This window comes from Melanotaenia boesemani, chromosome 10, assembly GCF_017639745.1.
Source record: "Melanotaenia boesemani isolate fMelBoe1 chromosome 10, fMelBoe1.pri, whole genome shotgun sequence".
NCBI lineage: Eukaryota > Metazoa > Chordata > Actinopteri > Atheriniformes > Melanotaeniidae > Melanotaenia > Melanotaenia boesemani.
The window spans coordinates 31171022-31184862 of NC_055691.1; the positions used below are offsets into that span (position 1 = coordinate 31171022).

A 13841-nucleotide genomic window follows, 5' to 3' on the forward strand; every position below is an offset into this window, starting at 1 on the left:
CTACAAAAATAGAAAACCCTCCACTTGGTTTTACCCAATGATCTAGTCTGTGAAATCACCCACACCTGTAGTTAGTGCTGACTGGCCACTCCCAAAAACCTGTCCTGCAAGATGGGTCCAAACAAAGAACAATGTTAAACATGAGTATAATGATAAATACCAACACAAACAACCCGGGACAGTAAGTGTAACAAGGTTGCATGGCAACTGAAAAGAAAAAAGTAAGGTTTAAACAAATATGCAACTAAAGTTAATGTAAGGGACAAGTGGTGAACAGTTATAAACTCACCCATTTGTCACAATATAGAGGTATTTTAGATATAAAAGCTTTCAAGAAACCAGTTTTCAATCATCATTAAATTTTGTGCATAAGAATGTGATTATTAATTCATTTTCTATACCTCTTATTTCAACTCAGGGTCAATCGAGGGTCAGGGTCAACCATGTGATGAATAGTGATTAAAAATTTTAATAGTTGCCCATCAGAAATAAAAACAAAAACAGACTCAGAAACTACCCAAAAAATTTGTTTTATATATGTGTTTTAGTTTTTCTAAAATTTTCTTAGATTAAATTCAAGCCTTCACAAATTTTTTATGTGCACCTAAATTAGTTTTGGTGCAAGTGATTTTTTGCCATGTGCACCAGTTTACCTTTACTCAAAAAATGTATTTTGAGCCCTCGTAATACCAAGTGAAAAAAAAAATGTAGAGAACTATCAAACAGAGATTTAGTACATAATTAAAGTTAGATTATCATATTGCTAAGCGATGGATATGTAATTTCTTTTTACATGGTTACAGTTTTACTGCAGGCTTTTATTTGATATGACAGAATAATCAACATTAAGTCTGATATAGAATGCCTTAGTGAGCCTTTATTGTCATTATACATATGAGTTTACAGTGACATTACATATGCATAATTGGCTGTAGCTCAAGAGGAAGAGCAGACATCTACCAACCGGAAAGTGGGTGGAGCGATTCCAGGTTTCCCCTGATTCCATGCCCAAGTGTCCTTCAGTAAGACACTGAACCCCACGTTGCCTCCCGATGTGTCTATTGGGGTATGAATGTTTGTGATTGACGAAGGCACTTAGTATAAAACAATAGAAGTGCTGTATGAGTGTATGTGTTAATGGGGAAATGTGACATGTAGTATTAAAGCACTTTGAGTGGTCAACATGTTGCTAGAAAAGTGCTATATAAGTACAGTCCATTTACCATAATCAGGGAGACTGTTCAGCTATGTTTGCACTGCAGGCAAATCAACTTTTGTCCATTTATGAGCCACATGTGACTCTTTTATTACCATCTGAACAACACACTTTCATATGTGGTTCTGAAACAGACATATTCTGATGTATTTCAAAATTATATCAGTCTGAGCGGATATGATGCATTTCATCATTTTTTCTCTCACTGAAGTGAGATAGTGAGTGTATTCTCCGGCAGAGGAGGTGGGATGCAATAAAATATAAACAACACACAAAACAATATTAGATCTTGCTTATGTTGGCTCTGATTACACAACTTCAGACCTGACAGACAAATGCTGACATGTCTAGCATCCATATTTATTTTCGTATACACAGTGTGGGGGGGCGGAAGGGGAACTGGATAATGGATAGGGGGGCACTGACAACAGCAGGTGAGAATTACTGTCTTGCATGGTTGGAAACTGAGGGTAAGGCTAGGGTTATTCACCTGGTTGTAATCTATAACTTTTCCACTAGATATCACTAAATAATACACACAGCTCCACTCTATAATATATAACTTGCAGCGCAGGCCAGCTACTATACATTTACAACATTATTCAAAATTACAACAAAAAAAAGTTTTGTAAGTAAAGTTTGTCACAAAGCATAAGGCAATAAGAAAATGTTGACTCATTTGCATTCACTGGCACAATAATTGGTTGTCAAATGAAAGGTTTCTCACAATTCAAAACCCTCTCCTATGGCTATACATGAAAACAGAAGCACCAGCAGGGCCAGAAAACGCCTCTTCAAGCCTGTGCAGCTGATACCTTAGTCCAGATGGTTTTCCAAAACAAACCATCTGGTAATGTCAGGTTAGTACAGCTGAAGTGTCAGAGAAGGATGGGTTTTCTGTTTTAACAGCAAACGCATCATTATGCAGAAGTACATGACACTCAAAAAGCCACTTTATAGGAACTTTAACTCTGTAGCTCTAAGAGGTCACCAAACATCCAATCAACTGTCCAGGTTGACCATGTATGATGTAGTTATTCCAATGATACATCTAACCATTGTGTAGAGGAGGTCTACAGGTTTTGAGGAGAGCCACAGGTGAAGATTTGGTTTAGTTAAAATAACATGAGGACCACCACTAGATTCAGGTTAACCAGGAGTAGAGGAGTTATAGACAGTGTGGGCAGCAACAATGCCTCCTAGAGCCAAATTTAAAAAAGTATGAAGGTATTTGCTTTTGTTCCTGCAAAACATCTTTTGTTCATTGCTTATTGATTATGAGAATCCAAATAATGAGAACTTCTAACAGAGAGCAAAAGTAAAATTTTATAAACACTTGTGGTGTTAGCAAATCTCTGGCTGTCTTCAAAAGGTAGCAGCACAATTATCTTTTAATTTTATGTCTTATTACCATTTTTATGCATAAATACATGTTTTATTTATTTCTTTATTTATCTTTCTTTCTTTGCCAAGAAGATATCTTGTGTTTTCTCAAGCATTATTTTCTCTTTGGCTGATATACTGATATACTTTGACCTATATGCTAGAGGTACTTATTTGCAGGCAAGATTCAGTTGCTGCTTTATGATGTACATCAGTGCCGAGAGTTTTATCCAAAGTCAACTGAAAATCAAGTTCCTAGACAGTACATGAACTTTCTCATGAAAGAATCCAAGAGTTTAAAGCTGTGTTTCAACAGCAAAGACTTTCCCTGAGGGACTAGAGACTTACAGCGGGTTACTTCCATAACCACCTGGATTTCTTTTGCACGGAGCAGGTGTACCATGGAGAATTTGATCCTATTGTCAGGGAGGGGATTGTGCCATTGAGTCATTTCTACCTTTCTGACTCATTTGATGTTTAATCTCCTGCACCTGGTTAAAAAATGTTATCTGTGCTTATAACAACAAAGTCCAGCAACAAGTCAGAAGGCTCATTTGCCAAATCTTCCTGCGACTTCAGACCACATTGAAACAATTGTGGTCACATTGTGGTGAAAACGTGGACTATAAACTGTATTCGTTGTTGCATGGGGAAACCTTGCATGCTATGGTCAGAGAAATGTAATTTACCAAATAGGATTAAGCTGTATCTTCCTTAGAGACATTTGGTGAAGCTTGGAGGACACTGTGATACTGTTGACATGCACCCTTAAAGCAGACAGGACTACGTCTTCATGACGGCAACTTGTTTCTCCCCATCCCAGCAGTGCATGTAGCCTTTATAATTTTCATTTTTATTTTCAGAAGACAGCCATAGGCGTAATCTCTGGTACATTTTATTAACCAAAAGCAGCACACACACACACTATGGCAACTCAGACACACACTGCGTGCAGGCAGGTGACGTACCGTGTTGCTCATAACTGTCCCACATTTCTGTTTGTACAACAATAAATCAGAGTAGAACAATTAATCCTTGATAAAAAGAACTGAAATGTTTCTGCTTGACGAGAATATTTTCCATAAAAGATATTTTGCTCCAACATTTTTAGGTTGTAACAACATCTGCATACAGCAGGCTACTTTGATTCATGTTCTTAGAATAAAATTCATCACGTTACAACATGTTTCATGTTTTTACACAATAAATTATTATGTTATAACGTGATAAGGTCCCAGTGTTTTTTATTGTTATTTTTTATTTTTCATTTGGGTGACTTCCATGAAGAAATAATAATAATAAAAACAAAACAAACAAACAACCAAAAAAAGAGATGAAAAGAACAGCCACTGGAGTGAGGTGTGGTCTACTTTTGGTCAAGTCTGCTCTAGTTTTCAAAATGATTCTCAATTAGCCAAACTTTACTAAGATTTCCGAAGTTAATGTCAAGCAGTTGAAAAATGAGAATGTGCAGAAAATGACAGGAAAAAATTGAAGTATTAATAGATCAGAGTTGATGGAGCTAATCTAAGCTGCCATCAGGCTAGAAGCAAGGTACACCCTGGATGGGTTGCTAGTCCATCACTGACGAACAAGACAGAAAACCACTCAAGCTTTTAAAGCATTCAAAGTCACCCCTTGGATAAATTTAGAAGCAGAAATATACACGTGTTATCAGATTATTAGTTTTTTATTTGTTTTTTTACTCAATGTTATGTCCTTCCTGTTTAATGAATATGTTATGTTTTGTTATAAACTTTATAAACGGATACGTTTGGCATTTTGTGACAAAAACAGACTGTTGGTAATTAGCAGATACTGCCAGACCTTCAGAAATACAACAGCAGAAATACAATATGGATAATTGTGGCACTGAGTGACAGTTTTTCTCTTTATCCCATAAGAAAAATAAAACCTTCCTCTACATTGCCACTTCTAGGCTGTCTTGAACAACTGAGAAATAAAATTTCCAAATAAATAGAATCCGATGAATTTCCAAAATGCATTCATCATTTTAAAAATATTCTTGTTTTTGAGTGCTTGCATAATTAATGCCAACTATCCTTTCTAGCCATCATAGGTGCATATCATGATTTTAAAAGACAGAAGCTAATGAGTGGGCAGGCATGTACTTAGAGGCTTACTTCACTAGTGTTGGTGTTGGGCATTTATTTTGCATATTTACAGCTATGCTTTCCCTTGGATTGGGTCAGGTGGACAGATGGAAGGACGAGTGTGGACTGTAACGAATACTGAGTTTGACAAGCTGTCATTGGTACCAGCATCCTTTTTCTCTTGTGATATACACACAGTCACTGTGTAATCCAATCTGTCTTTTGGCCTTTTGTTGCCAACCAAGAGTGCCACACTGAACACAGTGAGAGCTGACAGCAGTCTTACCTGTGGTTCTTTTTGCAGTCTGATGTGCATCCCCTTGTGACTAGACAATGCTCTCTTCTCCACGGCATGGTGCTTGAAGTGATAATAATCTCCAAAAACCTGTACAAGCACAAAGGAAAAGGCGGTGAAATCACCTGCAGCAACAGGATGGCCTAATAACTCAGTGTGTTTACCAAAACATTCATGTGAACAAAAGCAAATGTGCAGAATTCTTCTGAAAAGGTCTGAAAACAGACATGCTTATCCCATGAATGGAGACTAGCTTTTTTTGGTCAATATTTAAATCAAACTTTTTTTTTTGTCAGTTTCCAGAAATGTTTGCATTTCTTCATATCACAGAGAAATCAATGAATACTTCATGAACACCCTGCGCAAAAGTCAAACATTTGCATGTTATTGTCTTTAACATGTATTTTATTGTTATTTATATGAGGTGTTACAATTGGTAAAAATGCCTGTTCGGTGTGGATTTGAAAAGACCCACTTTTCAGAAGAGATGATAAAAAAATACCTCTTTTGTACACAAAAACAAAAATCCCAGTAACACAGCTAACATGGAGGTGAGGAAACCTCAGCTCTCTACAGACTGATAAAAAACAATGTTAGAGGCAGCGTGGAGAGCTACATTCGTATTACATTCACTACACAGCAGCAGATGAATGATATCTATCGAGAAAAAAAAATCCTTTAAACGCACATTAACATCAGAGCTTTCCTGAAGCACCCTTCTTACTGATGTTATTGCTTCCCTCTCACGTCCTCCTCATGAAATACTTTAAGGACAAGTGATTGGGTCACAGCTGTCACCAAACTGGGCTTGAACCTCAAGGGGTGCTTACTCATTATTAGCCTCGCTATATTGCAACCCGAGCAGCCTAAGCCTCCAGTAGTCATGTCAAAGTTGACTCAAGGGCAAGATATAGACTAATTAATAAGGACACCTAGAGGTAAGTGTGCTGAAACAGACAAAAATAACCAAACAAAAAGGTGATAGAAAAGGAAGATGACCAACCCAGTCATTTTTTAAATGGGTGTATCCACAAGAGAGCTGCCTCCATTTGAGTAGGAAGCATTGCAATCTGTACAGTAGTGTCACTGGGGACCAGCTCACCTTCACAAGCCCAGTGGAGCGGAGGAAGAGAAGGAGGAGGGGGAACTATGGAGGGAGGCAGGGAGGGGTGAAGGGGACCCAGGGTTTGACAAGCCAACCAGGCAGGATGGATGTGTGTGAGGAGCAAGAAGAGCAGACGCAGCACGATGGAAGGCTCTCCTGGGGCTGCAGGCTGATTCTGCAGGCAGGCTGATTCTGCAGGCAGGCTGTCTGCGAGCGAAAAAGGCTGGCGGCTCCAGCTTAGAGGCCAAGCCAAGCAGCACTGAAATAAAACCAACCTAACGCAAGCCAGCTTGACTTCATTTGTCAAATATTTACTATTAACACCTGATTTTAAATAATAAATTTCTGTGATAATGTTCACATAATCAGATTCAAACAAATATAAAAAAAACCCAAACATATATTTTTTAGTGAATCTTACACAATGTATTTGAATCATAAAAATATGTAAAAAAAAAAAAAAATCATTGTACCTGTAACGGATATAGACATACCACTTAGGAAAAAAAACTGCTTCAAATAACATAATTAACACCAAGCAGAGAGGTGACCTTGCATGACAGTATGATAACAGGACACTCCCGTCGGAGACACCGTTGTGTCAGTTTCCTAACTGATGTTGATTTAAGACATCATCATTAAATCAGACAATCACCGGATGACCTCAAAGACACCTGGCCATGAAAACAATGTCAAAGCAAAAAAGAAAATGGCAACTGCATTATATAGGATTGAGGTGTGATGAAAGATATGACCCCAGGAATTAATGAGACCCACTTTCCCATTGATTGCAGCAGGGCAGAAAGCTAATTTGCACTGCACCGGGTTAGCTTTACAGTGGGACAAACCTATTTCCCGGAGTGCTGATGTCCTCATTTCCAACTAGAGTCTATGGGTTTGGGGAATTGAGATGGAAACAGAGCTGCAGCTGAGTCATGCTTCTCCAAAAGCTTGAACTAGAGTGAATCATACAGAATTTGTGAGAGTGTGTGCATGTGTGTCAGTGATAATAACCGAGAGCGGTGTAGGTCATTAGTCACCCTGCCACTATGCGCCGAGTCTGAATTAGAGCCACACTGCCCTTTACACTCCTCATTGGAGTCAGCAAGAAGTTGCAACCTCTTACTTTAGCTGCCTTTTAAATTACTGTTGTTGAAGATGAGAATTGTTTTGTAACAACCAGCAACTTGATATGTGACAAAGAATGGTTTTTATCATTTAATTGATCATTTCTACTTTAATTTACCATAAAATGATGAAAAATGTTTCCTTAACTGTGCTTAAAAGCTGCAACCAGCTACATTTTTTTCTGATTAAAAGATGTTACTAATAAAAAAATGCTAATTAATCTGTTGGATTACTGACAGATCAATGATTAAAATGAAATAATCACTTTAGCTTTAAAAGTGATACAGATTTGGGTGTATAGTCTTAGAAAATTCTATTCTGATAGAACCTCAGAGTACATCCCGATACATGCACAGTTCCTATTCTGTCTGAAAAGCTCTGTGAGAGAACAGAGATCAAATTATGTCTATTTTTAAGACATGCCCAGAAGTTTCCCTTTGGTCAAATACAAATCTGCACATTGTGCTGTAAGAGGTAACATATTCCTTAGAAATCTCTCTTCCAGAGGCATGTCTGCAGAGCATGTAGATCAAGGACAAATATAAATATAATAAGATTTCTTGGTTGACTTTAGTAGCAATAAATTAGTTAAACTACATATTGGTAAAATAAGAACCAACAAAAAGAAAATAAATTGTCTTAATGGAATTTTAATATGATGGTTGACAATGATAAAAACTGGATTTCGGTTCAGAAAATTGAAGCATCATGCATTAGAAAGTGCATTATGAATGGCTTTGAAATTTATGAGTTCAATGAAACACATTTATTTCATACCTAACTTCATAATTACATTTCATAAAGTTCCTAAAGAAAAGATACATGCAAAAAATGTCCTTGTGAAACTCAGTGAAAGCAAGAGATGATGTGAATGAGATACTGGAAATTAAGCTGAATAGTCTACTTTGATTCTCCTTCTCAAAAAGGAAAAAACAAAACAAAACAAGACAAAACAAAAAAAACCCACAATTGTCTGTTGGGGAAGATCACACTGTTCATGTTTTTCATCTTTCATTCTAAAATCCAGTAAGTGCCAAATTTTCATGAATATTTCATAGTTTTTCATTTGGAAAACTTGTGACTACAAGATGAAAAATGAAGCAGTATGAAGAAAACATCTTGAGTAGGACATTTTTCACAGACTCAAATAAGCCTCGATTATTCAAGAGATACATGCTCTAGCTTTAAGATTGTCATTCTTTTTTAAAATCATCTGTATTGATCACCAACTACCACATACCATTTTCATCCGGCGATTCTGAAAGCGTTATCAACGTAACCTCCTGGGGACTGTCACGATGGACTGTGGGATTTCGAGCACTTTGATGGGTGTTTATTCTTCCTCTGTGGACACATTTTGTCAGCCTGAGAGCATCGGTCATAAACCTAAGCTGATTTTAAGGGGGTGTAGCTCAAAACAAAAGCCCAATTTGAAGAAGGGTTTGGTCCGACGCATGAGTATTGATTACTTTTGTGATAACGACAACCGAGAGCTCACCGGTCAGAACATCAGCATTTTAATGGACATCCCAGCTGGTGATTTTATGGCAACAATGTGTGAACTGGCAGTAAAATCCAGCAGCAAACAGCAGAACGAGCCTATCTGGCTAGACAGTTTACATTGTGGATACTGTGTAATGTAGCTGTGCAACTGCTGGATGATCTCCTCTTTCAGATTTGATTTATTAACATGTCATTAAGGAAAATAAAATCAGTTTTATGTTGCTTTGGTATCTTTCAACTAAACACCATCTTGAAAGGCATTAAACCAGGTTCAAATGGCAATGTTTATATACCACGCTTACATGCTTGTAAGTCTTCTGATTGTATTTTGCACCTGGTTACTGTATAAATCAAAGTCTGAAAAACAAAATTATTTTGTTATGTCATTTTTAGCCCAAGGGTGAGAAGCTCGGTGATCCGGGAGGGAGTAGAGTCGCTGCTCCTCCGTATCAAGAAGAGCCAGATGAGGTGGCTCGGGCATCTGGTCTGGATGCCTCCTGGTGAGGTGTTCCAGGCATTTAATGACTGACTGACTGACTGACTGACGGACGGATGGATTTTTAGCCCAAGAAATCTATACATGTGTATGCTCTCAACATAAAAATGCAGCTTTAGCCATGATTACTTTCACACAGAAAGGTTATGAGATTGGTTTATCTGTGAAATTGAAAGCGTTGGAAGTCGTTTTAGTTTAATTTGCTTTGCTTTGTAATAACGGAAAGTAAAAGGCATAAAAAGATTGTCAAAAGCCGAACAATGCATCAATATCCTCTGTGCTGAGGCCGCCCTCTTTTGTGGCAACTTATCACACTTTACATCTGTGAATCTGCAGAAATGGATGGCTCACGTTACTATGGTAATTAGCATTTAACATGGAAAAATATTCCAGCGTGTCAGTTTTCAGCTGAAGCCCCCTGTACAATCACAGGAAGAAATTGAATTTAAAATGGCATTATTTATGAACTGAGATTTGTCTAAATTGGGTTCATCTGATATGAATGTCAAGTATTTCAAGCTTGTAAGCTGAGCAACTTTGAACTTACAAGAGTGTGTATTTGAGCAATACAGACGGATGTGGGAGTTAACACGTTGGCTGAATTTGAGTGCAACTGACATTAAGATTGCTTATCAAAAGCTTTCTGTCAGTCTGAGAGTTATGTGAGAAGCATCAGAGAAGCATCAACCATTTGCACAGCCCACTCACCATGTCAGTGTTTTTCTTTAGATCTTTGATTCCTGAGCATGTTTTTTCTTTTTTCTCCCCTACCTATATACCGGTGCTGGGCAGAATACTATGTACAGCAAAATGTTCAAGAGAGGTCATACCCTAGAACCAAGTCAGCAGATTGACTTTATAAATAAGAGTGGTTGTTAAAACTTTGAGGTAACTGAAAAGTAATGTCCTGGTGTGTTTCCTATATCCCAGATTTTTACTGTGTCCTGTTCTGATTCACGCTATGGTGGCTGCCATGGTCACCGGCCACCTTCTGACACACTTGTTAAGTCAATATTTGCCAGAAGGGACATCAGTTCAGTGGTGCTGAAAAGAGAAATGCACCAAGTTTTCACTGGGCTGTAACCTAATGTTATTATACAATGCACAGTGTGCACATACAAGCATTTAGACACTTCTCCAATATTACAAAGTGATACCACCATAACCATAAAAAGGTTTTTCTTTCCACTCTTATCAAACCAGTGAGGACAGAATTATTGCTTGGAATTGTTGAGAAATGTGTGTGAAATTTGTTTTGTGCCAGATAGTCTTTGGTCATCTCCAGTCAAAGGAAAAGGCACACAACAAAATCTCATTTTTCTTATCACAAAACTGTAACTCTGCAGAAAGACTTCCATTATTCAGAGAGGACATAGTGCAAAGCGTGTAGAAACTGTGAGCACGTATTGATTGATTGACTGATATTTCTTTATTTCAAACAAAAATAACACAGATAAATCACAGATTGACAGTTAACAGTTGCTATAGAGTGTGAAAAGGAGAAGGATGAAGTAAAAAATGTATTTATTCCTGCACTCTTTATAATCATAATTTTATCTTCCTTACAGTTGTCACATCAATCACTTAACTGTCAGTTTTCAGTTTTTTTTTTCTTTTTTTGTTATAGAAAAAAATCATGGGAATGTTAACAGAGCCATATAAAAACAATAGGAATCGGTTTCTAATTCACCTTCCAAAGACAAAATATTGCACATCGAAGATAGAAATGTCAGAGGCACAAAACAAAACAAGGAGGAACAAAACAAACAAACAAAACAAAACAAAAAAAGAACAAACAAACAAAAGTGTTGATGTCCACTGAGCCACCAGGCTGCCATCTTTTGGACTAATTACAGCAGCAACTTTGGGGTTCCACTTAGTGAAAGTAGCTCATTATTTTCCTCTGAAAGAGAAGCTAATTGAGTCTTTTCAAATGAATGGTTATTATTTGTTTGCATCTGAACTCTAATTCTATGCACCAGCTCAGGAGACTTGTTGTCTTGGGGTAGCTGAGCCAAAAGAGTTTTGGATAATTATGTGGCAGAAAAGCAAATATTTAACAAAATGCCAATGAAGCATGTCCCTGCAGTTGTTGTTAAGTGGCTGGAAAGGTGTGATAAGTGATGCGGGCTACTGAGTATATGCTTTTCAGTAAAATAAAAAGGGGTTAAAGAAGCAGCTGAATCATTGCGTGTCCAATAAACCTATTCCTATTCCAAGAGAGTAAGGCAGAAGTGGAATATGAAAGCAAGGAGGGAAATGAAAGTGAGGCAGAATAAAGAAATATATCACAGAAGAATAGATGAATGGTGGAAAACTAATCACTACAAAAGGCACAAGTCACCAGAAGAGCAGAAATACAGTCCCTACTGATGCCTGACCTTTAGCTAATATTAGCATAAAACTCAATTTAAACATATTATGGCTCTGTAAATGACTACTGCCTTAAAATCCTGATCAGGATGTGTGATTCTATGTGATTCTATGGCTGATTAAAGATGGTGAATCTCTTACATATCTCTTTTGTCCTGATAGAGTGCGTTTAGTATGAGATTAGACCAGAAAATTAAATAGCCAGAGTTTGTGAATTTTAAGCATCTTCTTCTTCAAAAAAAAGGGAAAAAGATGAAATCCAAATGTAGCCTGTATTTGTGGTATGACTTTTCAGAGAACAGATAAGGGATAGAGAAAAAAGAGGCGCCTTATTAGAAACCAAACACAAGATATACACATGCACACACAATATGAGGAAGAGCTGGATGATCACTCAAACATTGCAGAGGAGGCTCAGATGCCTTTTTACAGTGCTGCTTCAGGGCTGGTGCAGGAGCTAGTTCTAAGCTGGTTTAAGCAAAGATCTGGTTTGGTTTAGTCTGCAGCCACAAAGCCCCTTCAAAGCCATGTCATAATGCCACTTTAAATGTCATTACTTATTGACCCTTCCCCTAGAGTATTCTAATTTTTTGTAGAATACTGAGTTTAAATCTATAAAGACATGACCAGATCACACTGTTTAACTCATTTTTCCAAGCAAATAGCCATCTTAATACCCCCAAGTTGAGTTTTAAAATACTGCAAGAAACAACATTTGGTGTTTGTGAACACTGCAGTGCTAACCGGTATTAAATAACAGTTATGCAAATGGGATTTACGCACAATGTTTTGAGCAGGATCTTTTAACACCAACTGACTTTATTTAAAACACTTTAAAAATTCAAACGGCACTGTGACAGGCACTCTGTAGGGTGCATTGGGTGGCTTTCATAGATGTGACTGGTGATATACAACATTAAACAGCAGGAAAATGAGAGGAACAGTGAAGTGAAGTTTTTCCACTGCTGCTTTGACTTCATATTGACGTTGTGGCTCAGTTTTATGTTCTTCTCTTTTGAATTAAACAGACTAAAGGCTTCACCAGATTTGGATCTTTAAACATGGTGGTCACAACATTTTTATCTGTCATGTCTTTTCAGGTCAAGAGTAGAAATAGAAAGAATTGGTCCTAAGTCAGGTCCTGGCTCCAAACCAGCACTGAAACCACTCTGGTGGAGGAAGATGGTGGGTGGGGGGGGATCTGGTTTGCAGCAAGAATTTAAAAGCACACATTGCAAGCTCACAGATGCACTGACCTAAAGAATTAAAGCTTGAAAAGGATTTTTTAAAAAAAGAACAAGAGACCTTGCATGTGCAAAAATGTGTGAGAAGATAATGAATATTTTAGATCACTCTTTGCCTTTTCAAGTTGAGGTTTAACCCACAGGGAGGATCCTTAGTCTCAAAACCCATCTTAATGTGCCATGTGCATGCAAAATTAAAAATCAAGTTTAACAAAAGCAGAGAGTTCAATATTCATAAAGAGAAAAAAAAAATTAATACTCTTTTTGCAAATGGTTTGTCCTTGTAATGGCGAAATCAGTAATCCTACTGTAAAACTGCTCTAACAAACCCAAAGGCGAAGGAAGATAGGCATAGCTCCATGAAATGTTACTGTTACTATTCACTGAGCAAGAAAAAGAGAAAAAACAGTGACACACAGAGTAGAAAATAAAAGAACAGGGAGGATGAAAGACAGACTAACACACATTCAGATTCACCAGTAAACAGAATCTTTACTAAACCTGGGGCCACAAGGGGCCTCTTCCTTTTGCCATGGGGGAAAAGCAGAGAAGATACGAAACATGAATATTACTTCTGCTTAAAGCAAAGGAATGAGATCAAACTGAGTTAATTTTCTTGCCGTTGGGAGAAGGGTAGAGCAAACAGACATTCTGAACACATGAACAGGATCAGTGCTTCTTAGATGTAAAGAGTCAGTGGGGGGGAAGAAAAAAGAAAAGTGCCACCATGGTTAGTGCATCTGTCAAAGAGCTAAGGCAATGAAGTATGGCATTATGCAAATGAAGAAAAAGAAAAGGAAAAAAAAAAAATCTAAAGTGAGTTAAAAAAAAAAAATTAAAACACTTCACTGCTACTGGAAATCTTATGGAACATTGAATGTGTTGAAGAGTTTAGTATTCAAATGGCATGGCGTTACAAGTACAGCTTGAACGCTGTTGGCCTTTAAATTACGCCTTGAGATTGAATGTTGCATGGATCGCCAT

General features: G+C 37.5%; 1 protein-coding gene across 4 annotated transcripts in view; it reads right to left on the bottom strand.

Moving 5' to 3' along the window:
- Positions 1–13841, bottom strand: part of furinb (furin (paired basic amino acid cleaving enzyme) b) — an 86360-nt gene that overhangs the window by 42564 nt on the left and 29955 nt on the right. For all 4 annotated transcript variants that reach the window (XM_041997963.1, XM_041997961.1, XM_041997964.1 and 1 more), the window contains one exon: positions 5000–5098. In XM_041997963.1, the coding sequence (XP_041853897.1) occupies positions 5000–5098 (99 nt within the window). The remainder of the gene's footprint in view (positions 1–4999; positions 5099–13841) is intronic.